Source organism: Poromitra crassiceps (assembly GCF_964638095.1).
Source record: "Poromitra crassiceps genome assembly, chromosome: 5".
NCBI lineage: Eukaryota > Metazoa > Chordata > Actinopteri > Beryciformes > Melamphaidae > Poromitra > Poromitra crassiceps.
Window position 1 is genome coordinate 38,189,235 of NC_139642.1, and position 27,500 is coordinate 38,216,734.

At 45.1% G+C, this 27,500-nt stretch overlaps 2 protein-coding genes across 3 annotated transcripts in view; one reads left to right on the top strand and one right to left on the bottom strand.

The window, feature by feature from the left end:
• The window catches only part of galnt17 (polypeptide N-acetylgalactosaminyltransferase 17), a gene marked incomplete at its 3' end in the record, with an annotated part of 30,274 nt that extends 20,166 nt beyond the window's left edge, over positions 1 to 10,108 (top strand). Inside the window, exons 7-11 of the mRNA XM_083637342.1 lie at positions 2,606 to 2,791; positions 4,249 to 4,386; positions 6,649 to 6,744; positions 8,536 to 8,697; positions 9,974 to 10,108. Coding sequence (XP_083493468.1) covers positions 2,606 to 2,791; positions 4,249 to 4,386; positions 6,649 to 6,744; positions 8,536 to 8,697; positions 9,974 to 10,108 — 717 coding nt within the window. The remainder of the gene's footprint in view (positions 1 to 2,605; positions 2,792 to 4,248; positions 4,387 to 6,648; positions 6,745 to 8,535; positions 8,698 to 9,973) is intronic.
• Positions 10,109 to 22,418: 12,310 nt separating this feature from the next.
• caln1 (calneuron 1) overlaps positions 22,419 to 27,500 on the bottom strand; it is a gene marked incomplete at both ends in the record, with an annotated part of 84,772 nt that continues 79,690 nt past the window's right edge. For both annotated transcript variants that reach the window (XM_083637486.1, XM_083637485.1), the window contains one exon: positions 22,419 to 22,546. In XM_083637486.1, coding sequence (XP_083493612.1) covers positions 22,419 to 22,546 — 128 coding nt within the window. The remainder of the gene's footprint in view (positions 22,547 to 27,500) is intronic.

Below are 27,500 nucleotides of genomic sequence, written 5' to 3' on the forward strand. Positions count from 1 at the left end.
TCACCTCTGCAAAATCTTCCTTCTTCATCTCCCAAATCCAGTCCTCTGCCTCCAATCCCAGAAAATTATTCTCCACTTTCTCCTCTCTACTCAACCCTCCCTCCCCTCCTCCCCCCTCCTCCCTCTCCGCTGACGACTTTATGACTTTCTTTTCCAAAAAAATCGATGACATCACCTCCTCCTTCCCCCCCCAGCCACTAACAACAACTCTCCCATCTGCAACTATAACTCTCTACCCCCTGCCACCACCCTGTCCTCCTTCTCTCCCCTCTCCCCCGATGATGTCCTCAAACTTCTTATGTCCTATCCTGCCACCACCTGCCCCCTGGATCCCATCCCCTCCCCTCTTCTCCAAACAATTTCCTCTGATTTATCCCCCTTCCTCACTTCTTTCATCAACTCCTCCCTGTCCTCTGGTACTGTCCCGGCCGCTCTGAAAACAGCCAGAGTCAAGCCCCTCCTTAAAAAACCTTCCCTTGACCACACCGCCCTCCATAATTACCGCCCTGTCTCTCTCCTCCCCTTCATCTCAAAAACCCTAGAACGTGCAGTATGTCAACAACTCTCTCTTCACCTCACTCAAAACAACCTCCTGGACCCCTTACAATCTGGATTTAAGCCCGCTCACTCCACGGAAACAGCCCTCCTCTCAGTCACCCATGCCCTCCATACAGCCAAAGCCTCCTCCCTCTCCTCTGTCCTTGTCCTTCTTGATCTTTCTGCTGCTTTTGACACGGTTAATCATCACATCCTTCTCTCCACTCTCACTGATCTCGGTATTTCTGGTTCTGCACTCTCATGGTTCACCTCCTATCTCTCCAATCGCACTTATCAGGTTCTCTGGCGTGGGTCCCTCTCTAAAATTTGCACTCTGAACACGGGTGTCCCCCAGGGATCTGTCCTCGGCCCCTTCCTGTTCCTTCTATATGTTAGGTCCCTTGGTCACATAATCACTTCCCACGGTTTCTCCTACCACAGCTATGCAGATGACACTCAACTTTTCCTCTCTTTTCCCCCTTCCGACACCCTAATCCAGTCACGTCTCGCCGCCTGCCTTAATGACATTGTCTCCTGGATGACTGCCCATCATCTCAAACTTAACCTCAACAAAACCGAGCTCCTCTTCCTCCCTGGGAAAGATTGTCCACTCTCTGACCTCTCCATCACTATCAACAACATCATTATTCTACCGTCAAATACTGTTAAGAACCTTGGTGTAACGTTAGATAACCAGCTATCAAATTCAGCCTTCATCTCAGCAACCGCCCGCTCCTGTAGGTTTTTACTATATAATATTAGAAAGATCCGTCCGTTCCTCACTAGGGAGGCAGCTCAGCTCTTGATCCAGGCACTCGTCCTGTCCCGCCTTGACTACTGTAATGTCCTATTGGCGGGGCTACCTGCCTCGGCCATTCAACCCCTCCAACTCATTCTGAATTCTGCTGCCCGTCTGGTGTTCAACTTACCTAAATTTTCCCATGTCACTCCCCTTTTCCGTGACCTTCACTGGCTCCCCATCTTGGCCCGTATCAAATTCAAAACCCTGGTACTGACCTACCGTGCAGTTCACCGGTCAGCCCCGCTCTACTTACAATCCCTGGTCAGCTTCCAATCATCCCACCGTTCCCTCCGCTCCTCCACCTGCACGGCTCGCCTCGCCCCTCCATCGCTACGTGGCCCTGGTGAACGCTTGTCTCGTTCAAGACTGTTCTCCTCCATGGCTCCGCAATGGTGGAATGAACTTCCCCCCTTCGTCATGTTGGCCGAGACACTGCCGATTTTTCGCAGGAGACTAAAAACTTACCTTTTCGGACTACACCTGGGTCCCTCCGGAATCGGTTAACCCTTATTGATTATATATGGTTTTAGTTATGTTTTCATTGTTTGTATTTCTTTGAATGAATTGTTTTGAAATGTGATGTAAGTCGCTTTGGATAAAAGCGTCTGCCAAATGAAATAAAGTAAAGTAAAGTAAAGAACCAGTGTCTCGCAAAACATCGCCGCGTTTGCGGAGAAACATATTAATCACTTAGAAACAAACATAACCTGTTAATAGGACGTGTTTCATCCGGCCCCGGCGGCTAGAGGTCTTTTCCCCAGCGATAAGCCCAACTCCCGAGGCTAACGTTACAGAGCCTGCTGATGACTCACAGTAGCAAGCGGACCACTTCCGGGTAGGAAAAATTATTGTAAAATAAACAACAGGTATAAACTCTGTTTGCAGCACATCAGTGTCTTGCTCTATATTGGAACTATGATAAATGGCATTGCCGCTACCAAATAAAATTCTAATAATAAATGTAGGCGTGTCTGCTGCCGGCCGTTCTCGCCGGGCTCTGACAGACAGTTTCTGACAGTGAAATTCCCAGACGTTTGGTGGCGCAGCTCACCAAACGTCTGGGAGCCGAGACTAGCCCTAGGGGTGCTCTTTACACTGAAAGATTCAGCGCGGTTGTACATACAATTATTATTATTGGTAGTAGTAGTAGTAGTAGTAGTAGGTAAAATAGAATGTGTTTATTTAGTACAAATCTTTTTAGAAACTATTTGTATTTATTTATTGACCAGTTATTGTAAACTGCTCTCTGACACTATGCCCCTGCAGGTGTGGCTGTGTGGAGGCAGCATGGAGGTGCTTCCGTGCTCCAGAGTGGCTCACATCGCGCGGATGAAGAAGCCGTACCACAGCAACATTGCATTCCACACGCGCCGCAACGCCCTGCGTGTGGCAGAGGTGTGGATGGACCAGTACAAGTCCAACGTCTACCTGGCCTGGAACATTCCTATGGAGGTGAGAGAGCATGGCACGCCACTGTGTCCTCACGTGTAGCATTTTTAAACACATCTTTCTGTATCTATCTGTATACTAGGCATCTCACGTGCTCGATTCCTAGGCTCGCCCGCCCTGCAGCTCGCCGAGCTGGCCCTGTAGCTCGCATACGCTCGGCTGCTGCATGGCTCCGCCTGCTCAATTAGCACGTGTGCGCGCGCGCGCGCGTGTGTTGCTCACAAAATGTTAGGGCCGTGTGTGTGCCCCTTAAGTGTGCCCTGACATCACTGATAATGTCACAATTTCGCATCACTGATGACATCACAAATGCTCTTATGACATCACTGATGATGTCACAATGCCTATGACATCATCAATGATGTCACAATGCACAATTGCTCAACATTGCTCGACATCACTGATGACATCACTTCCGGGACTTTAGGACATCACTCATGACATCATCAGTGGGACAGAAATTGAAACAGAGAAACATTGCCCACATGCTCCCTTTTATATAGATAGATAGATAGATAGATAGATAGATAGATAGATAGATAGATATATAGATATAGATAGATAGATAGATAGATAGATAGATAGATAGATAGATCAATCTGTATATCGTCTAATTAATTGTGATACCTTGGTATAATTATCGTAAACAAATGAGACCATGTTGCTTCTGTGTCACACCAGTTGTATTGATAGTGCTAGCAAATTAAGACCACATCTTCCACAAAACGTGTTGCTAAGGAGATGTTGCTACATTAAACATAACATAAACATGTTGTAAGTGATTTTTCCATCAGCCTTTCCCTCCTTGCACAAACTGCCGTTGCCAGAAACTCTGAAAGCTTTAGTTTCCGTTTGTGCCCTCTTCCCGTTTTGTGCCATAAAGCATTCTGTTTTGTGCCATAAAGCAATACAGCAGATTTGTCATAAAATCCGACTGCATTTTAAATAGCACACAATATAAAATGCAGAGGCTGTAGAAGCTGATGGTCTTCTTGGCAATGGTCTTGTTTTAGCACGTGTATTCGTGTAACACTTTAAAAATGAAACTACATAAATTACATAATTATTCCGTAAGCTGCATAGGATGCCGATCAACACCAGGCAAAGGGACTCCCGATGAAAATTTGCCTTCTGGCTATAACTCGGGTACATTTACATTACTGAATGTGGTTTGATGTACATTGTCCCTTTACAAATAAATAAATTGATTGATTGATTGATTGATTGATTGATTGAATGATTGATTGAATGATTGATTGATTGATTGATTGATTGATTCACAGTTACAAAACTGTCGATATTCAAGTCCATATCTGTGTAACACTACTGTAACTGTCTCTCTGTGAAAAAGTTGTGGATTATTACTTTAACTGTAGGTTACTTCTCAGCTGGAATGAGGTCATTGTAATGTAAAATGTGGCCTGTATCAGTAAGGATTCGGTCTTCTCCTGCTCTTGCAGAACCACGGGATTGATTACGGTGATATCTCTCAGCGGGCGGCGCTGCGGAAGAATCTGCAGTGCAAGAGCTTTGAGTGGTACCTGGACAACGTCTACCCAGAGATGAGGAGGTACAACAACACACTCTTCTATGGCGAGGTGAGTGAGCAGTCACACTGACATGAAGGAGTGGGAGATTGGAAAGAGATGCTTGTAAGTTTAGATTTAGCTTATTTGCACAAATTGATGAAACCACTGAAAACAGAGAGAAAAGAAGAAATACAATCTGTGTGGATGTGACAAAGAAACCCAGAGGGCTCCAAAACAAAAAGACAAAAACCATCAACATGACAATGTTAGAAATTATATGAAAACTCAAAAGTGAAGGAAAATGGTACAAAAACGGTGCCATGGCACGAGTCCGATACCTCACGAGTCCGACACCTCACGAGTCCGAAAAAAGAGGCTAACTTCCCCCAGACCCTAACCCAAAACCTAACCTCTCCCACCCCCACGCCTAAACCTAACCTCCCCCAGACCCTAACCCAAAACCTAACCTCTCCCACCCCCACGCCTAAACCTAACCTCCCCCAGACCCTAACCCAAAACCATGAGGTGTCGGACTCGTGAGGTATCGGACTCGTGAGGTATCGGACTAGGGGGCAGTCCCCACAAAAACAACAAAATACAAAGATAACGTCAGAGAATTCAAATTAATTTGAGTTACTGATACAGGCAGTGATAAAGTGAGAGCTCTGTGTGTGTGTGTGTGTGTGTGTGTGTGTGTGTGTTCGTAGTATAATGGATGAAGATATGTGCTGTGTTACTTTGTAAAAGCGTAATTCTTTAAACAACTATAAAGCAGTTCTGCCACACTAACACTAAAGGCCTTGAAATATACCTCCGTGTCAAACCCCTCACCGAATGTGCCGATGGGTGCGCCGCGGTCGGCGAGTCTGCCAGCGCAGCCTGCATGCGGCTCCTCGAAAATGTGACTCGACGCAGCTGACGCGTCGAGTAGGATCAGATTCTGATTCTGAACAGCGCGAGTATAATATAATAGATGGGGAGTGTTACGCCCCAAGTCTAGGGTTTAGGGCAATAGCATGAAATTCAGACGGAAACCAAGATCAAAGGTATGAAAATGTTTTACTTTGTCATTTCAGAGCATAAATACAAAGTTTTCTTTCTTTCTTTTTGTTAACAGTGAACAGTTACAAATCACATAAACATAAACACAACATACATTACAGTTACCTTAACTTAACCCGTACATATAACAAAGAAAACTAAACATAGGGGTTGCTGGATGAGCAAACATGGATGAGAGTGGAGCCCCTGTCACCTCCACTCTGTCTCCATGTTGTCTGACTTCTGCATTTGTAGACAGCAGTGGCTTGACTCCAATCAGCTACAATCAGCAACAGTCACGTTCAACCAATTGTCTCCCAGCAGACCAATCCAGACCAGAGTTGAGTCTATGAATGAGAGCATGTTACCAAAGAGTCTACATGACAAGAGAAGGATCCCCATTGTGGAAGTACTGTGAAGAAAAAGTGTTGTCCAGGAAATAAACCAGATTCATAACAGAAAACTACTCAATGAAAATAACTAAACGATCCCAGTCGTAACAGGGAGATAACAGGAGAGAGTGAAATCTATATTACCATATGCACTACATTCTCTCCTTGGGCTAATCTTCTGGGCTTCTAGTAATTGAAATCCTAGTGAAATCACAATTTACTCATTTTGCTGGGGACTCCCCTGTGACCCCTCGTCAAACTGACGTTCGAGTGTATAGGACCAGCTCCCGCCGGCAGGAGCTGTAACATCAAAACGTAAACACAAACAATCTATAAAACACATAGCCACGGCTTCCCATGCCACCCTAAACACTCACATTGCTCTGATATAGTCTGCTATCTACACTATGCAACCCCAGACACTCGTCTGCCATCGAGACATGCATAGGGAGCCACACAGCCGCCATCGCGCATTGTAAACACAGACCAGCAACAGCATACAAGCAGAGACTAACCTTAATTTCGCAGTCATGGCCGCTTTATTTCCTCAGTCAGTCACAGCTTGATCCAGTATATGCGAAAAGAAACGGGAGCCTTCTGCCCGACGAAGCAGCAGGCCGATATAAACAGACCATACAACACAGAGTGTTGTAGAAATAGGGCGTGGCTTCTTTCACTGCTTTCAACACGATATCTCGCATGCCTCTCTAGATATATAATAGTCTTTTGTGGACATCTACTGTAGTAGTGCTGAATCTTACAAATAGTGCCTTTAAGGAACGGCCCTGACGTGATTGTGTCTCAGTAAAAAAAATGATGTCAAGCACTGAATATTTTAAATTAATTTTGGTCCTGCTGTCATGTGAAGTGTGACTGACCAAAGCCTTTTTTACTTTAGATCCGTAACTCTAAAGCGAGCCACCTGTGTATGGACCAGGGTGTGAAGGAGAACCACACAGCCACCCTGCACCCCTGCCACGGGTGGGGTCCCCAGGTACAGCATGGACAACTGGACACAGAGCGCATCTTTCAGTAGTCTGTTTGATTTATTCTCCTCCTGAACACACACACAGGCGTGGTGTAGCGGTCGATTCCCTCGCCTACCAACACAAGGATCCCAGGGTGGCACCCCGTGTTACCTCCGGCTTGGTCGGGCGTCCATACAGACACAATTGGCCATGTGCGGGTGGGAAGGAGGACAAGGGTATGTGTCCTGGTCACTGCACTAGTGCCTCCTCTGACCGGTTCGGGGGGAGGGGAACTGGAGGAAATAACGTGTGCAGCCGCACGTGCTACATCCTGCCGGTGACGGTGTGGTTGCTGACCACATGTTTTGGAGGAGGTATGAGAGAGTCTACACCACTGGCCTAAAACATATGGACAGAGCTCTCCCATTGACCTGGGCTCCCCTTTTGAGTTGAAGTGGTGGCCGTCGCCATTGTGATTTTTCGTCAGCAGAGTGGGAGGGAATGGGTTGAATCCTTGCGCATCACTGGACAGGTGACCCCCTTTTCTATCGTCTATCTTACTCCAAACGGGCGAGTTTTATAAGAAATGACCCCCCTACAGTTGTTATGAAAAGGTGAAATTATCTATATAGACCAAAACCGTGTTTTGGACCAGGCTATAAAGATGCTTAATCACTGTTACAAAGTGGGGCATTTTAACATGGGGTGAAGGGGAACGACGGGACTTCTGAGCCCTGCTTCGAGTGGCATTCAAGGAAGTACAGCTTAAACAAAGACTTACGCATCTTCCTGGTAGACCAGCTTGCCTCCCCAGATGGGCAGAGGGGGTGGAGCAATGACGGGATCGCTTAGACAGGGGAAATTCGTCATGACTCATGACCAATTGGGAAGAGGGGGGGCGGACACACACACACACACACACACACACACACACACACACACACACACACACACACACACACAGACACATACACACACACACACACACCTCATTAGTGTGTTCATGTTTCTGACGCTGGCTCGGCTGAAACCCTCATAAGACAGATAAGACAGAGTTCTGCCAGAAGGATAAAAAAAAAGATTGTTGCACTTTTTCTGCTGAAACCCTCACAAAAGTCAGTGGGTGTCAACTCCTCAGCCCCCGGGTCCATCATCTCTTTCCTAGCTGGTGGAGCTAACAGATGCTTGAGGGGAGTGCTGGTCATGGCTCCTGTGGCTGAGCCACTAAATATTGACTTTTTTTTTTTTTTTTTTCTTACTTTAAAGCTCCACTATGCAATTTGGGGAAGTTGGTGGCCCCATGTGGCAGTGAGAGCTGATGACATCTTGTAATGTGATGTCAATACATAATGTAATGTGATGACAATACAGCAACATCATTATGTTTACCAACTCAGTCAGTGTTTGGATAGTAGTGAGATGTCCTTCCCAGGGACTAACAACACAGTGTAAGTACACTTTTAGCCTAATTCAAACCCTGCAGGCCAGTCTAGTAGGTTAGTAGGTCAGTAGTTTAAAATCACTTAAAATCACTGCACGTTTCATTACAGCATGTTAGCATACAAATTAAAGTTTGGCTAGTAACATTTCTCTTGAAAATGTGGGTGTGATTTTTTTTCATAAGAGCACAGCAAGATACAATAACGTATTTGCCATTTCAGATTGGTATGTGTGTGTGTGTGTGTGTGTGGTGTGTGTGTGTGGTGTGTGTGTGTGTGTGAGTGTGTGTGTGTGTGTGTGTGTGTGTGTGTGTGTGTGTGTGTGTGTGTGTGTGTGTGTGTGTGTGTGTGTGTGTGTGTGTGTGTTGTTTCCCTCAGTTAGGACGCTACACCAAAGAGGGCCAGCTGTTCCTGGGCCCCCTGGGCAGCACGGGGGAGGACACCCGCTGCGTGGTGGACGATCAGGTCAGCAGCTTCCCTCAGCTCCTTAACTGTGACAAGGTGCTCAGCGGCAAGCAGAAGACCTGGCACTTCAACCAGGTGAGATGAAGCTGCTGCTCTCTTCCAGTGAGCAGGACACACCACGAGTTCTCCTTCCTAAGACAACCTTGAGATTGTGTTCCATGTACCTTTATATCCATACCTTTTCATTTACCAAGACACAGGATCTGATTTAAAGGAACACGCCAATATTTTTGGAGGTTCACCTATTTGCCATATTCTCGATAGTAAGACGAGAAGATCGATGTCCTCTTTTTTCAGAATCAGACATAAACAAATAAGATATAAAGGATCTAGAGATGATAAAATATTATAAAAGGATTCAGATATTAACAGATATAAACAGTATTAACAGATATAAACAGTCTTGACAGCTAGGTGTGTTCTGTGTGTGTGCTAGTTCTCTGTGTGTGCAATAGAAAAAGACGCTTACAATAGGAGTCAACAGAAAACAAGAAAAATAGAAACAGGCAACAGATACAAATAACAATAGCAAAAGTAATAAACGAGCAACAGGCAACAGGGGGGTGAGGGAGGGACATGGGAGAGAGGGAAGGTGAGAGGGGAGAGGGGGGTGGCAAGGGTGGATGAGGTGGTTAAGGGTAGGGGAGGTTATAAGCTTGGGAGAACAGGTAGGTTTTTAGTTGGGATTTGAAAGTGGAGAGTGAGGGTGAGTCTCTGATAGGCTGGGGGAGGGAGTTCCGAAGTCGGGGTGCTGCTCTAGAGAATGCTCGGTCTGAGATTTTGGGTGGGGCGATGGGGTTGGAGGAGGTCAGTCAGATAAGGGGGGCTAGGCTGTGGAGGGCTTTGAAGGTGAGGAGGAGTAATTTGAAGTTGATGCGATGACAATGCGTTCAAGGGTTTGTATGTATTTGGTGACTTAATGGGGTAGGGTAGCCATCCCATTGACTACCACTCATTGTGCTAAGCTAACTAGCAGGAGGGGCACAGGGCTAATTTATAGTTTCTACTGCATACACAGAGAAGAGAAGGCGCATCTATCTTTTCATCTTACTATCGGGAATATGGCAAATAGGCGAATCTCCCAAAATGTCGGCATGTTCCTTTAAAGTAATGTGCTTTTGAGGTACATTAAAAAGTCATGCTTTTAATAACTAGAACACTTTAAAATCCATTACCTCACAAGGTTAAATGAGGAACACATCTGGCTGTACCAGGCGAGCCTCCCCATCTCTCTTCACACCATATGTCAGGGTCGTTTACGGTACCACCCGCAATCTGTAAAACCCGTTTGAAAGCAGAATGCCTCTCCCCCTCCCCCCCTCTCTCCCTCTTCCTCATGTCCCCCCCACAGAATGACTCGATGATAAACCGAGCCACGGGACGCTGCCTGGAGGTGGTGCCAGCCAACGTTTACTTCGGCCACCTGCTGGTGCTGCGGCCCTGCTCCGGCCAGAGGTGGAACATCAAGAACACCATGAGGCAGTAGTCAGCCACACCACAGGCCCATACCTGCTCTCCCTGTTCTGAACCCTTTCTCCTGCTGTGCTCCCGATTGGTAGTTTCTCCCGTTCAATCAAATGGCTGCAGCGGTCTCACTTGTAAAGCCAGTGTGAAGGTGTCATATGAAACTAGAAGACCGAACGCATCCATTGGTACCAACCATGCCATGCTAGCTTGTCGGCAAGGGGGCTAAATAAAGCTCCAAAGTTAGGCAAAAAACTGGCATGGCCATTTTCAAAGGGGTCCCATGACCTCTCACCTCAAGATATCTGAATGAAAATGGGTTCTTTGGATACCCACGTCTCCCCTTTACTGATATGGTAGCACAAGCATGTTTTCAACAAGGCAGCATAAATCAACAGGACAATGGATCACATCACTGATGGACCTGACGGATCAGATTTTTATTCTTTATTGTTTTATTTTTTTATTTATTTTTTTGTTTTGTTTTTGTTTTGTTTTTGGGTGGGGCGGGGGGGGGGGGGGTTTGGTGCATTTGCCGATACCCCAGAAAATCTCCCTCTTTTTCACAGCCTAATGTTGGCAGGTATACAGGCCAATTTCCAGAGCTGTCACCGCCAAACCGCCAAGAGCCTGCTGTCGACGAGACTGACATCTGACGAGGAAGAGGCAGAGAGGCTTCTCAAGCCAAAGGAGAGATGAGGAGAGAGAGAGAGAGAGAGAGAGAGAGAGAGAGAGAGATGTGTTGCAGTGTGGTGAGTGTTTTGGAAACTTTTTTGCAGCAGCCTGGGCATTATAAATGATGCCAAGTGCCGCATGAGGACTGTTTTCTCTCTCCATCTGAACTTGACCTTCTGACCTGCTGACCTGCTGCCGCCATGATGACATTCCTACAATTCTTTGGTGTAGCCTACGTATTGGGCGATTTGATCAAAACAAAACAGTGTTGTATCAGGTGGTCGGTAGAGCCAAAAAAAAGAGAAAAGAAACAAAAGCAAAAAACAAGATTTTATTTGCATCATCGAAATTGATCTGCATCCCATCCTGTGTCATGTTGTGATCATGTTTTTTAAGATGTATGGAGGAATACAAAACAGAAGTGACCTGCACTGGTCAACACATTGCTTGATTGGTAGTTAGTTTATAATCGGCTACATCAGTGGTGGTTCTCAACCTGTTAAAGCTCAAGACGCCCAAAAACAAAGCAACAATGCCACAACAATGCAAAATGATGACTTTTATTGTCTCTTTCCAGGCTATTTTACTTGATTCATTTTTGGAATAATCCTAGAGGCTGCAAATATTTATTATGTCACAAGAAAAATGTATTTATAACAAATATTAATAAATTATATATTGCTGACATTTATTTCAGGGACTGTAAATCAATCAAATCAGTTAAAATCCCTCAAGAATCACCTTGTGTTCCGCCTGGTTGAGGGCTACTGGGCTAACTTAAGGTTTTATATGTTGTGAATTCATCTGTTTTTTTTACTGTTTTTGTTTTTTACCCAAAGCATTCTGTAGTACCAAATGCGTACATCTAGTAGCATGATTGTTAGTATGCACATTGGGAAAAAAGTTTGATTTTGATAACGTACAGTAGAGCTAGATTCATTCTGAGTGCCAAACTACAGCAGACGGACAAACCCACCAGGCTGCAACCTAAAGGATTTTTCTCTGGACAGACTGAATGAAGGGAGCAGGAGAGTCCAATGGGAACGGAAAAGTGCACAAACGTCTTGGTGGTGTAAACGCTGAACCCCTCCGAGGCCAGTATTGTCAATATACTGAGATGTATCTGATGTCATATTATTCAATTAATTCAGTGTTATCAGTTGGATTTTCACCCAAGATTGTCTTCCAATAAACAACTGGTTTCCTGGTTTTGCATTGTTTGTGATTTTATATCAAGAACCGGATTGACTCCAAACTCGGGGAGTGGGCTTAGGGGGGACCTGACGGGGCACAGTGCCGAATTTCGTGCAATTCGAACATGCACATAGTCATAGCGCCACCTAATGGCAACACAAAAAGCAGTGTTGCGCTGCTGGGACCCGAGAAAGTGCAGTGTCTAATTTCATGCAATTCGACCAATCAGAACACGGCTTTTCGTCCAATTAACTTTGAAATTGTCGGGTGGGCTGCTGGGGCCCCAAGAAAGTGCAGTGTTTAATTTCATGCAATTTGACCAGGGGAGCAGTGCAAGCAGGGGGAGGATGGGGGGGGAGGTGAAGATTGGGAGGGCATGATGTGTGAATGGGGGGAAGGGGAGGAAGGCAACGGGCACTGTCTGCACTAGTAATAATCATAGAAGTCAGAGATAAGAGTGCAAGTGGGATCCTTGCAGAAGTAAAAAAAAAAAAAGAGGAGGACTGGAGTGAAGGAGAACTTGAAAAAATCCAAGGCAACACTTTCAGGAAAAAATTATTAAAAAGCGTTGATTGTGGCATGGCTAACAAAGTTTAAAAACAGGGACCTACTTCAGCTCATGGGATCCTCATGGGAGCCTGATGAAGGCTCCCATGAGCTGAAATGCATAGGTCCCTGTTTTTAAACTTTGTTATCCATGCCACAATAAAGGCTTTTTAATATGTTTTAACATTTACAGTGTTGCCTTGGATTGCCTTGGATTTGAAGTTCTCCTGCACTCCATTTTCTTTTTTCTTTTCTTTTTTTACTTCTGCTAGGATCCCACTTGAACTCTTATCTCATGCTTCTCTGCACCTTCACCAAAGAGCACCTGTTTCAATGATTTTACCAAGGACCCCACGCAGTGCTTCCCTTCTCTCAACCATAGAAGTTACATTGTTTTCTTATCGAGGAGCAGACAGAAAGACGCAGCCTCCATGCTGACTGGACGGGTTGTGGCTGTTTAACTCTTTAGCCCAATTTCTTTATGACACACACACACACACACGCGCACACACACACACACACACACACACACACACACACACACACACACACACACACACACACACACACATTACACACACACACACACACACACACACACACACACACACACACACACACACACAGAGCTCTCAGTCAGTACAATATGTTTGAGTTGGACAGTAGTGGGGACATACTGTACATTTGGCAGGCCTGGAGGTCCGTCCTCCAGAACATGTAGGAATTGTTCATTGCATTTCCTGCAATTCTATAGCCTGTCAGACTGAATTGATAACTGGTTACACTTCATTTCCATAATCTAGTCTGACATTGCCCACTAGAGACCAACGTATCCGCCTGAATAGAACGTTAATCATACTGGCATACTGTTACATGTGACATCATTGATGATGTCACTGATGATATTACCAAAACTATATTAATGGTGTCAGCAGTGCAAATCTCCCCCTCTTATGCAAACAAAGCTACATTATAATTATTATTATTGTTAATAACTTTGCACAATTCACATTTAATGGATAGAGTTCCTAGAATGGAAAGTTTCTAATTTATTTATTTATTCTTTCCTGGACTTGAAGTAGCCTTGAGACTCATTGCAAACTAAAAGCTACCATGCTGAGCCACTTACTCCCCCCCCCCCCCCACCCCATCCATTTGCACGGTTTTGATATAATTTTAATTTCATGCTGTGAAACTGCTGATTAGCCCTTCAGACCAACTCCAGAAAGATTATAGTTCAAAAGAGATTTCACCCTCAGCTTCCAGCTGCATGGCATCTGGTGGACCTGCGAAGAGCAACTTGGCTTATGAAGAGTTTAATCACATATTTAGTGTCAACGTGGCACATAAAGGGAAACGTTACACAAAATCCATGGCGACAGGGTGGCTGAACAACAAAGAGACTGTCCCATGAATGGAAAGTCATAGATTGAATCTGGCAGCGGGCGCTGTCCTTAAACCAGACAGAACGTCCCGTCAGAGTGTCCTTGAACCAGATGGAACGTCCCATCAGAGTGTCCTTGAACCAGACAGAACGTCCCGTCAGAGTGTCCTTGAACCAGACAGAACGTCCCGTCAGAGTGTCCTTGAACCAGGCAGAACGTCCCGTCAGAGTGTCCTTGAACCAGACATTGAAGCTCGCCTCACCTCTTCACACTAAGCTGCTGTGGATAAGAGCATCAGCCCAAATGTAAATAAAGGTTGCTGGTGGTGTGCCGAATTCTGCAGGGAGCACATTGTAATGATTTCTACGGCAACGCACTGTTTAAAAATGATATAACTTTTGTGGGTGTTCATGAATGATGAGAAATTATCTGATGTCTATTAGTTTATGAATATTATTTCACCATATTTTGGGCTGTTTTGACTTAAAGTGGAGTAGAAGTGAGCTGGAGGATGGGGGTCTCCCCTGGATCATGAAGGCCGACTTTGATGCTTAAAATCCAGGTAGAGGTGACCTCCAGGCCTGGGGGTCTGTCCTGGATCATGGAGGCTAACTTTGGTCCTTAAAAACAGGGGGATGCAAATCTCTGCGGTTTGCATCCCATGTTTTTAAGTCGAAACAGCCAAAAATATGGTGGGGATGCAATTCTCGCCGGGGATGCAGAATTCGGCATAACACGGGGAGCACAAGGGCCTGTTTCTAGCAGAGCGAGAGGCTGGTGTGGCTCTGCAGGGCACACAGACTGCATGCTGCAGAGGCTGGTGTGGCTCTGCAGGGCACACAGACTGCATGCTGCAGAGGCTGGTGTGGCTCTGCAGGGCACACAGACTGCATGCTACAGAGGCTGGTGTGGCTCTGCAGAGCACAGAGACTGCATGCTGCACAGAGACTGCATGCTACAGAGGCTGGTGTGGCTCTGCAGGGCACAGAGACTGCATGTTACAGAGGCTGGTGTGGCTCTGCAGGGCACACAGACTGCATGCTGCAGAGGCTGGTGTGGCTCTGCAGGGCACACAGACTGCATGCTGCAGAGGCTGGTGTGGCTCTGCAGGGCACAGAGCCTGCATGCTAATCTGACTGTTAAACAAGCAATCAGACGCCCTCTGGCTCGTCCTGCTTGGAGGGAGAAATGTCTTACAGTAGGTCACTTATGTGACTGTTGCTCATAAAGACACCAAGTAACTAAAACTGTAGTAGTCTGATTACATGGCGTAATAAAAACAGAGGTGACTGCTGGTTGTAAGGTGGGACTACAGACACAGAAACCACGTTTATAGACTTGCTTGAATGTTTTAAATGAGTGGTTCTCAATGTTGGATCCTTGAAGGGGTTCTAGGCGGTCCGCAGCAAATGTATTAATTGTTCATCTTCACCATTATTTCATTCACAAGAAGTTAACACAATTACATTAGAGAATGTTGAAGAAAATACTATTTTGATCATAGTTTCAGTTATCTCTACCTACAATGTAGATAGTCATGGAATTCTGTACACAATCACTATATTCTCGGATTTGGGTCTGGGGGGAAACATCTCATCAAAAGGGGGCCTGTGGGAGGTGGGCCGGGTCCTTGATATAAAAAAGGTTGAGAATCACTGTTTTAATGGGTAATGCTTGTCAAGCATTTAATCAAGTAATCTGAATAAATTGTTCATTTCACCTCGCCATGACATCGCTCAGAGTCAGAGTGGAGTTGCCATTTAAATCAGATTATCAGTAATGGTTTCTATATTGAAAGTAACCTTCCCACGTGTGCCACCATATGAGCAGATAATGAAAACTGTCACTGCAATCAGCACACAGAGAAGCAGCCTCATCAAAAATGAGCATATTATCATCCTCACCATATGGCAGGAAGGTCATGTCTCCTGTCACGGTGCCCTTGAGCAACACACTGCCCCTCTGCCTGCTCACCCCCTCTGGATGAATGTCAATTGAGTGTAAAATGTAAACATGGACACAGGCCCATGCTGGAAATTGATATGCCTTCATAAATTTGATTTGTTTCAGTGAATTCAGGCTTGCATGTTCTTGTTCTTACTGCTGCTGCATCAATTATAATGACATAGCTAGCATCAATATTGAAGAGGTGACAATTTTAGTATTACTCTCTGAAGCTGGACTCTTTCTAACAGGGTATTATGGATGATATGACATGAAGAGTTTGGTTCAAAAATTAAAAAGGTGACACTTAAATAAATGCATTTCAAAAAGTTGAATAGTCATTGTGTGATATTTACACTGAATGGCCATTTCATCTTCAACTTCACTATTCAATTAACCCATCGAGAATGACTCAGTGGCTGCTGCTAGGCAAGGAAAGCAATACTTTTACATCCATTGGATAGTGAACCATGAAATTCAGGCAATGATTGGTTTTCAACATTGATGTAGTGTTTGGGTCTTTATGCATGCCTCCACTCCAGCTCCGTGCTAAATACCGCCCTCTTGTGGTGTTAATATGGTTTAAGAAGATAATGCAGATCATGGATGTATAATAAGAACGATGCAGATTCTTCATAGTGACTTAGGAGTTCCTATCTGGAGGAAACCCCAGGGGAGCATGGGACGAACATGCAAACTCCACACAGAAAGACCCTTTTTGACCCTGGGCCATAGGCATTCAGGACATGGGGATGGGGTCACACCTTCAGCACCCACAGCGTCCCAGGCGGGAATCAAACCCAGGACCTTCTGGCGACAGCGCTACCACTGCGCCACCGTGCCCCCCTCATGGTGACCAGTTTGTCACACGACTCACTGAGTTGACATGTTATGACTTTTATCCAGAGCGATTTACACCGAGTGAGAAGATACTGTTAAGTCAGTGTTTAGCTCAAGGACACACCTTTACACATTTTGTGGATGGAAGTTGTGACCTTATGCTTACTGGGCAGCTTCTCTAATCATCAGTCTGCCAGACTTATTCGCTAATCAGCCAGTCCCAACCTTGTTGCCTTGTTGTGACTCCTTGAATCAATGAATGTGGAGAATGAGTTTTCACAACAAAGTATTTTCAGGTTTATTTTCTCTTCTCAGGCTACTGATTATCGGTAAAACATAGAGGCTACAAATACTCATTTCACAACAAAATGGCATGTATTACAAAGATGCAAAACTTGAAAACGTAATTTTCTCAGATTCCATAAATTATATTGCAACCCACAAAATCATCTCTTAATCCGCTGCAACATGTTCTCACTCCGAACTCTGAACTCAGAGCCACGCTTTGTCAAGAGCCTTTGGTGATCTCCTTAATGGTCCGGGGAGCCTATACCGTTTTATGGAACGCGCTCCGCAGAGCATCACTGGGCTCGATGTCCACAATGAGTTGGGAAGTACAGTAGTATCACCCAGGGGACCGTAGTGCCACCCGGGCTGGGGTGGGGATTAGGTTCAGGCATTGGGTAGGTGGTCTTTACGTTTAGGCATTGGGTGGGGGTGGTTAGGGTCTCCAGAGGAGCCCCAGGGGTCTTCAAGCCCAAGCCCCTAACCCAAAACCAGGGTGTTCCTACCATGCCGTGGCCGGTACTACCGTATTTCCCAACTCGTCTTGGATGACGAGCCCGAGGGCATGCTTGACCTTTGCCTGAACTGAAAGTGCTTTTTAACGGTCGGCACGTGCTGCATTCCACAAAACGCTGGAGGCTCTGTGGAGTGTTACGGAGGTCACCAAAGGCGCTTGCAAAAGCCTGGCTCTGAGATGCGTTTCGAACGGGCTGTCCCCTGCTACCTTGTGATTTGCTGGGTTACACAAGACTATCTGAGCATGATACAGTAGTTTAGGCACACTGACCATGCCCGTGAAAGAGTAACCAGTTTTTTTTCATTACTATGGCTCCATCAAGTTTTAGGGTGTAAAATATTGCAGTAAAATAGATCAACTGCATCTTGCATTTCATTTCCACTTTGACACCAACAGCACAAGCTTATAGACGGAAATATATTTTAAAATGCTACCAAGTATATGAGCATAGTGCTCACATGTCCCATAAACAAAATGTCTAAGGTTCAAAGTCTATCCTAAAAGAAAATGAAAGGCACAATAAAAAAAAAAAAGCTGTTTTATTGCATCAATGCCTTATCCTTTGAGTTTTGTACAGATTTCATTATACAGATTGGTAATTATTATGCCTCTAATAAATAGAAAAACTTAAATCTTGAAGTCTAGTCTACATGTTTAAATGTTGTACATGCAAAGTATGTGTATGTGCTTGTCTATTAGGTATGCTGTCACATTAGCTATGTACAAAGTGATACAACAAAAACATGTGGGATCCAACCAGCGTGCTACAGAAGAGACAGTGTGTTCGCATCGCCCTCCTTATTAAAACACTACTTCAGTGATTAATACATGCATCCATTCTGCAAGGACAGTTTTATTACAGCAGAGCTGTAAGCATGGCAACTCTAACCCAAATCCCATCAACTTAAAACACATCAAAATGAGATAATAAATGTTCTTCTCAAAGAACAAATCAATTATGCTCTGCTTTTCCAGTTAATCAGTATATAACAACAGTGAATATAGATGTAAATTACGTGGGAATTTCCCACCAGTAATGCTAGTTTGGCGTATAAATAACAAAAACAAAACACACACACAAGAACAGTGTGACCTACACAGTTTTGAAGACAGTTTTGCAGAATATGCTCTTTATTCAGTCTCCAAATGCAATGTTATTAAACCATCTATGAATGAAACCTTTTACAGGTCAAAAGGACTTTTTCTGCCACAGGCAAGAAATCTATTCCTATAAATATGTTTGTTTAAATATATGTGTTCACATACAAGTGCTGCTCTACCAGTATTGTCGGTAGATCAAATTCAACCTATACAGATGACGTAAAAATCCTCATTATATATTTTTTAACACTGTAGTTCAACATCGACCGGACATTGTGAATATAATGCCATGATAATCCTGCTTGACATCACATTCCCATAGTGCTTACTGTAGAGAGAGAAACAAAGATGATGGTACAACAGTTTGAACATGAAGATAAATCCCACAATTCTCAATCCTCCACTAGATGGCACTCTCGCACAACTTCCCCATCTCATTTCATTAGAATGGATGGTAAAGTACAGTGCAAACAAAAACAACAAACAAACACACCTACATGATAAGAAATATTCCTAAAAAAAAAATGCCCGTTTGATCTTGTGTTTCTGTGTGGGAACAGATAAAGTGTCTCTGCTGAGTTCTATGGCTTTGGCCAGAGGGGTGGAGAGCACGCCTGTCCTGCACCTGGGGGGACCTGTCCTGCACCCAGGGGGGCCTGTCCCACACCCGGGGGGGCCTGTCCCGCACCCGGGGGTGGGGGGTTGTCCCGCCAGCGTCTCATTGACTTGCTGTGCTCCCTACCTGCACCTCTGAACCCGTCTGAGCAGAGTGAACCGACAGTCACACACACACATGCACACACACACACACACACACGCACACACACACACACACACACACACACACACACACACACACACACACACACACACACACACACACACACACACACACACACACAGTACATCTTCGACGTATACTTGTAGACACTTAAGACGCGGGTTACGTTATTAACAGACGACACTTTGACTTGATCGCATGCAGTAGATAGTTATGGGTGTTTCTGCGGGTGGTGGTTTACATGTTAAAATGATGAGTCAACAAAGAAGTTCAGAACTGAGCTCAGCTGAAACTGGCAGACGTACGTTTCAGTTTTTAACTCAATCCACCCAGGGCATTTTAAAAGGAGAAATCCACCCTAAAACACTTTAACATGGTAAAACAAGTGGGAGGCGATTTTCCTTGCATTTCTATGTAATTTTGTGTGTTTTTAACTCATTGAGTGCCAGCCACTTTTGGAAAACGGATGCTCCCAGTGCCAGCCCTTTCAGAGCGTTTTCAGTGATTTCTCGAGGCCCACAGAATATTGTGTGATATTACTATGTAAACACCGAACACGCCCAAAGAACGATGAGACTATCTTGTATCATCAGCAAAAAAAAGTTTATTGATATCATTTTCCGTTCTTTAGTTATCAGCCGGAGAAGATAGGTTGGTTTCAGCAAAAACAGACGTTTCAAACTAGAAGCTGAGATAATGAGCCTTTTGTGAAATGAAGCATTTCAAGCACATCACTGACTCTGAAGCTAATATTTTCTGATGTAGTGACACCTCAAAAATAATTTCCTTCAATAAAAGAGCGAAAACAAAGGAATTTTGATGGCAAAATAATATTTTTTAGCTGCAACCAGCAGCGCTGGCCCCTGCATGCACAGACCCTACACTTTCTTGCTGGTCTTGATTTACTGCTGGTGGGCATCAGATATTCTAGCTTGTGTTTGCCAATCTGTCTGTCCATCGAGCCTGCTGTCTGGGTCGGTGTTGTATGGTGCCCTGCGTGCCCCACCCCCCCTCAACTGCACACTCCTCCTCCGTGGGAGTGTCTCTGGTGGCTCTCTGCTGCGTTTGCTCTGCACTGAAAAGTCCGCTACACCCAGCTTTTTCACAGCGTTCCGCCGTTTTTGTCGCCGGCTCCCAGCGCTTCCAGCTGAGAATAATGTAACCTTTTCTGGCAACTAATCATGTGGAGGGGCTATCGCAGCGGAGACGGAGGGGCTCAATTGTGGGAGCAGATTGGTTGCTGCAGGCACAGCTAACGTCATGCTTCATGCATATCGATGCATACCGATGCGGTTTCCGTTTCCCCATGACTTCTTCTCTGTTTTTTCCTCACCTTTCTCTAATCTGGAGAGCACTGTCGCCACCTAATGGGTCCGTAAAATAGCTTATATACCTTCAACATCCCCCATATTTCTACAGGAGATGCATCAGGCTTTGATCCACGTCCCACCGTCAAAAAACGCAATTGATGACTTTAGTCGTCATTGGCACTCTACGTTACTATTTGAATTGACGACGATAGTTGCCATTGGCACTCAATGAGTTAACTGGCCAATGGAATTTTGACAGCAAAAAATATTTCAGCAATCTGAAACCTCAGCGGTAAACGTCAGGTTTCGTGTCAGAGTCGCCATTTTGCACCAAGAGACTTTCAATAATCATACATGGAGAAATCCATCGTAGAAGAGCAGAGAGACCAATTTCTCCACCCACAGGAGTAAGAGAGAGACCAGAATGCAATGCAACCACAAGACGTGTTGCATTCTGAGTGAGCTCTCACGTTTCCTTGTTTATAGATACTATTCTCTCCACTCAAACATGTAACCCACAGCTGAGCAGAACAAGTTCAGGCTCGTTCTCTGGCGGTCGCCGAATGGCATTCTGGGAAACGTAGGAAATATCTAACTGGCTAAAAGTAGACAAAGCAGGGCAAGGGGAGAGTGGGTACAACCGAAAAGTAAATTGCGGCACTTCATCACAAAATAACTTTGTGCGATGCAGTGAAACATCACAGACTGATGAAATCCGAGGGTGGATTTCTTCTTTAACGAGACAGAGGGAGCTCTCCTCGGTGCTGCGAACAGTGTGTGCACCCGTCACCCTCCATGACTAAGAGAAAAATGTGAAAGCCAACCCCCCACATCTTAAGACTTTCACAGCCTCTTCCACATGGCACATTATCTCGGGCCACATGGCGCATTTCAACACAGCCATAACTGAGCGGCTAGCTCAGACTCGAGTGGTGTTCGGGGTTTCAACAATGAGCGTTACATGTCCAAAACGTACGCCTATACTATACCTATCACCCGGCACGTACGACAGTATGACTGCTCAGCTTTATTAGGACAATGAGCCAATGTTAGCGGCGGCTTGAGAATAGGACGTTAGCGAGCTCATATCGCAGCACCGACGGACAGATCCCTCTGCTTGAGTGGTGGCAAGATCTGCCATCTTCCTCCAGGAACTGTGATAAGAGTGCAATTATTCTCTTCTTCCCTTCCCCTCTCCCTCTCCGGGGGCCCAGACTGCAGCCCCAATCGTAGCTCATCAGACTTCCCGTGGGCGATCGAGCTACACACACACACACACACACACACACACACACGCACGCGCTCGCGCGCACACGCACGCACACACACGCACGCACGCGCACACACACACACACACACACACACACACACACACACGCACACACACACCTCGCCTTCTGGAAAAGTGAGCAGTTCTGAACTCCTGAACTGAACGTTTTTTATTGCATCAGGGAAACAGATGACAGAGTATTATGCGTAAAGTCAGCCCTTGAGTGTCCCTGTCAGAGTAAAGGGGGAGGAGTCTCGCGCGACCCCTCGTGCTGGCTTCTCGGTTTTTCGGACGGACGTCGGGGTAGGGAGTGTCACTCACTCAAAAAAGAACCAAGAATCATTCAAAAAGGGGAAAAAAGGGCATTCTTATTTTCTGAGGGTTTTTTCCCTAGTTCCTTTTTTTTCGTACAAACGGGGATTTGACCTCACCCACTGGCATGCACATGCAGGTTGGCTTGTTCCCCGCTCACAGTGGGCGTGGCTTATTCCATGCCGTTCCTCAGCATCTGATTGGCCGCGATGAGCATGACGCTGATGATGAAGGCCATGGCGAAGGCGCAGATGAGGCTCTTCCTCACGCACGTCTGTCGGTTCTTCTTTGAGGAGTGGACTGGAAAATACATGGGACAGAGAGAGAGAGAGAAAGAGAGAGAGATTGAAAAAGAGGAGAAAATAAATATTAAAATGGTTTACAAGGGCATGCCAGTTAATATGATGCTCGTCGATTCTATCTGTGAATTTATCATTTTCTGCTACCAGAGAGAGAGAATAATGAAACTCAGTCACACATCAAGCACGTTTGGTTGGTTTGAGCAGATGAGAGATGTAATGGCACTGAGACACCTGAAAATGCGAGTCGCTGTCTTCTTCCAAATTAACTGTGCTGCAGTTTGTTAGGAGTGAGAACATAATACAAAACAAATACAGAAAATGCACCCCAAAATGTAAGGGTTATTATGGGTATAATGAGATCTGATACCCAGCAGCTCCTCCTGCTTGCAAAGCCCAGCATAAGAAAATGAACTACGACTAAGCAGCAGTCTGGGCTGATGCTTATATTCAGCTGTTTCTTTATGTGGTCTATACTGATTGTAGTCTGCGTTGCGTTAACAGTACTGGCAGCAACCTAAAGGGCTTGCCCAGGGTTGGAGGCGGGATTCGATCCACCGCTTACAAAGCACACACGCTAACCACAACCACAAGAGTGCAAACTCCTTTGGTAGAGTTGTTAACGGGCCTTTATTACTGGGGAGTGAGTTTAACCAACTTACTTTCTACCACTCGAGACTCACATTCATTCAGTTACCCTCACCCCCTAAACTCACTCCACACCCCCTGGGCACAGCCTGCGTTGTGTTGACAGTACTGGCAGCAACAATCGTGAAGGCCTTGCCCAGGGGTGGAGGCGGGATTCGATCCACCGATCTCCTGCCTATGAAGCGCACATGCTAACCACAACCCCAAGAGAGCTAGCTTCCATGGCAGAGCTGGTTAACGGGCCTTTATACTGGGGAGTGAGTTTAACCAACTTACTTGCTAGCTACACTTGGGACTCACAAGGACTCAAATTCACTCAATTACATGAACACCAGAGAATGTCAATTAGCTTAGCTCAAGTTACACGAACTGGTTCATTCTACGAGACAAGTGCCGTTTCCACTTTAAAATTTCCAAAATTTCCACGTGCAAACTCATACCCACAACACGAAAGCACATGTTAACCAGCCAAAAAACATTTTCCCACCTCAGGCATAAAATCCTTAATATTATCCAATGTGACGTGGTATGTGATGGGGTGGTACTGTATGTGACGGGGAGATACATTTCATCCTAAAATGCGCACAGTTCTGCCTGTGGTAAAGTCCCTGACGTTAAATGGTATGCATTAAATTTGAAATATCATTTTCTTTGCATTAATAGTGTACAAACTTTAGTAAAATACTATTTTCCCTATCTACTTTGCATTACGGTGTGGTTGGGTTGAGGACACACATATACTCCTGAAAATAATAAAAGTTTGATTAAAAAAAAACATTTATTTTGTGATATTTTAGATGTAAATGTCATGTTGGTCAATACGGGGTGAAAATGGCCATGTACTGATGAAAAGTTATTAAAAATAGTATGTTACACTTTAAGGATAGTATAGTGAATTAATATCGTTAAGTTTGGAAACACACTTTGGCACATTTTTTGTGCACTTCATCAATTTGCAGAGGCAGATGGCACTCGTCTCGTAGAATGACCCAGCTGGAATCAGATCAGCAAAACCTCGAACCTGGCAGGATGACAGGTCACCAAATCTGTCCAATAACTGAGCTGCTTGTGAGTCATGTGTTTACAAGCCCTGGTTCACTTTGTGCAGCGTGAAGCTGAATGAACAAATACAAATTCAGAGCACAGAGAATGAACTGTGGGTGTGATGGCACCCTCGGGGTTTGCGAGGGCGAGGTGACAGTTCTGCTCTGAATCCCAGGCAGCTGATGTGGGTGGAGGCATGAGTTGCGGGTCACTGGGAAGCGAGTGGGACATCCAGGTGAGATCAGCCCCAGCTGTGGTCCGCTTCACAATACACTGGAACAGACCACAGCAGAAAGCCTGACTAGTCTAGCGCTTTGGATTGCAATAGAATGTACAGTATTACATAAGATAACCAAGAGCAAGTATTCTGTGATTGGTTCAAAGTAGATTTAGCAAAAAGAGATGATTTAATATAAACCAGTAAAAACACACTTGCAGAATTCATTCACAATAGTGCATAATTTAAGATCTAATTATGCATATGAATTCACTCACAAAGTAAAAATATGTTAATAATTTAGTACTGTGAACTTTGGTATCTTATATTTTACCTTCTCTGCTGTTTTCTTTTTATCCATTTTATAGAAAGCACTTTGAATTGTCTCTGTGTATGAAATGTGCTACACAAATAAACTTGCCTTGCCTACATTATTAAATACACAATAGATAATGCATTACAATGGGCAAAAGGATTAGAGTGGACATCTTTGTTGATCTCTGTTTTAACTTTGATGTTTTGTTATATTAACCATTATGTTGAATGTTCCTATTGTTTTATCTACATGATACACAGGTTCAATTCTGCACTAAGTAGAAAGAAATGCTGGGCGGTCGGAAAAGAAAAGAGACAGACATGAAAATACGAGTAAAACGGCTGCAAGTTGAAATAAAGGTTTTGATATACAAATGCGAACTGACACGAGAGCACACACACACACGCACACGCACACACACGCACACACACGCACACACACACACACACACACACACACATACACACACACACACACGCAACTTCACGCAACAGCAAGCCAGGCTCTCTCCATGAGATCATTTTCTGGCTCAATCAGCCTCCTCTGTGGACTGATAAGTCAGCAAATGTGTCTCCCCGCGGCCGAGCGCCGGCCTGTGAGCAGTGGAGATGGGTTACGGTGGCCGTGGTAATTAGGGGAGCTGGGGGGCCAACGACCCGCAGCCACACACTTCTGGCTAGCCCCACTCGCCCGACCTATTTTTAACTCTCATTCAGGAAGCACTGAAGTCATCCAAAATGCTCCTTGACTGCTGCTCCCAAGAAATTGCAATGTGGAAAGTAGGACAGAGAGCTAAATTGCGGCATCTTTCTTGGCGGAGTGTCTTCCGTTGGCAGCCCCTCACTGTGAGATACTATTTCAGGCTCTCACTTAATAACAAGAGATTTCTAGCCAAATGGATTATCTAAGGATGGGCTATCAGCCAATTACCAAGGTTATCTAACTCACTGTCGGATCAACACTGTGCTTATCTTGCTGTGTCAACAACACAAGGCACTGTAGACCAGGGATACTCAAGTTGCTTTGCCCAGGGGCCACTTTTGTGAAATGATAGAAGGCCAGGGGCCAGTTAATAAACAAACAATATACATTTTTCTGTAGCGGACTGTAGGTTTTTGGGGTGTCAGCCGGAGTTTAGTCCGACAATGTTGTGCACACCGGATAGTTAGTTAGGTTAAGTTAGTACATACATAAGTGCCTGGGTAGCAAGCAGACGGCGGTATTTGACAATTTAGCAGCTAAATTATAGATTATTGAAAGATATTCCATATTCCAGACTGAAATGCTATAACAGAAGTGGAGTATTGACCAGAATGACATGAACATTTGGACACTTATTCAGCGGGTTATCTTGCATGTTGCGTTCAGGTGCACTGTTAATTTTTTCTTTTTTTCTTTTCTTTTGCAATTCCATCGTGGGCCACACAGGGGGCAACTTTCACTTTAGCTGTGTAATGGCATTTTGTTATCAGGGTTCCCACACTAACCGGGACATCAAAGACTTTTCAATGACTTGTTTTGTGAAATTTAATGAATCACAATGGGCATGTGTTGGGGTAAGACATGACAAGGAAGGGGGTGGGGCTGTGGAAAATGGGCGGTACCTAGGGATAGTAAGGTTGTAGTCTGGATTCGAGGGGTGGGCTGGGGGAGTGGCTAAGAGGGATGTGGGTGGTGGGAGGGGGCGTGGACAGTAAGGGGATGGGATGGGACTCAGGAAAATGGGCCATAGCTATGGATAGGAAGGTCATAGAGAGTCAGGGTTCGAGGGGTGGGGAAGGGGATGTGGTGAGGGAAGCGGGTAGGGGAGTGGCTAGGCCGTATGTGGGGGGAGGGAGGGTAGGGTAGGGGTAGCACCATTTTCATGTTGAAAACAATTAGCCGTGTTGTTGAGGTACCCTCAAACATCGCCTAAAGTGCCATAAATCTGAATGGCCACACCTCTGTGCCATGGGCTTCAGGGTATTTATGCTTGTATGAGTCTGGACAGACATGGATATAGACTGCAACTTGACTTGTTGGAAGAGGCATACAACCACACAGCGGTTATTTCTAATTTAATAGTGCTCGAAATCCTGGTGAAATCTGTCATCTTTGACAGAGATCTCCAACACATTTCCTCAGGCAGTGGATAGTTGACCTAAGGATGGAGAGAGCTGGGTCATACTGATGAATTTTTTACATTGTGATTTAAAAAATCAAGTAGTTTCAAGGCTTTATTTTATTTTTCTCAAATCCACACTCTTTTTTCGAGGCCTGTGTGCCTGTGCGCTCACTGGTGAGCTCTATTATTACCTCACTGATGCTGGTGCACATTACATCAAATTGACACTATGAACAGACTGTTGGGACAGAGACTTCATTTAGGAGAACGCCACATTCATGGATCACAGATGATTTCCACAGACAGCTGCCAAGCCTTCCCAGGACAGCTGCTGCTCCGCACACAACATGCTCTCCACACTTACGCTCTTGCTGCAATTTGTTCAGCAATGAATCAGCGCCTGCTGCCTGGTGAACTTTAGCTGGATCAGTGGTTACATTCTTTATTCAGTTGTTTTTCAATGCAACTCTATCGATCCCAGTCAGGTGAAGCCAGGGGAAATCAAGTGGCCCTTATGCTGCCTCATATATCAGTACGCTGAAGCAGGAAGCACCATGAATTGGACTCTGTATGAATTGCACTGTGGCACTACATATTGAGTTCTGCATGATGGAGCACATGTATAG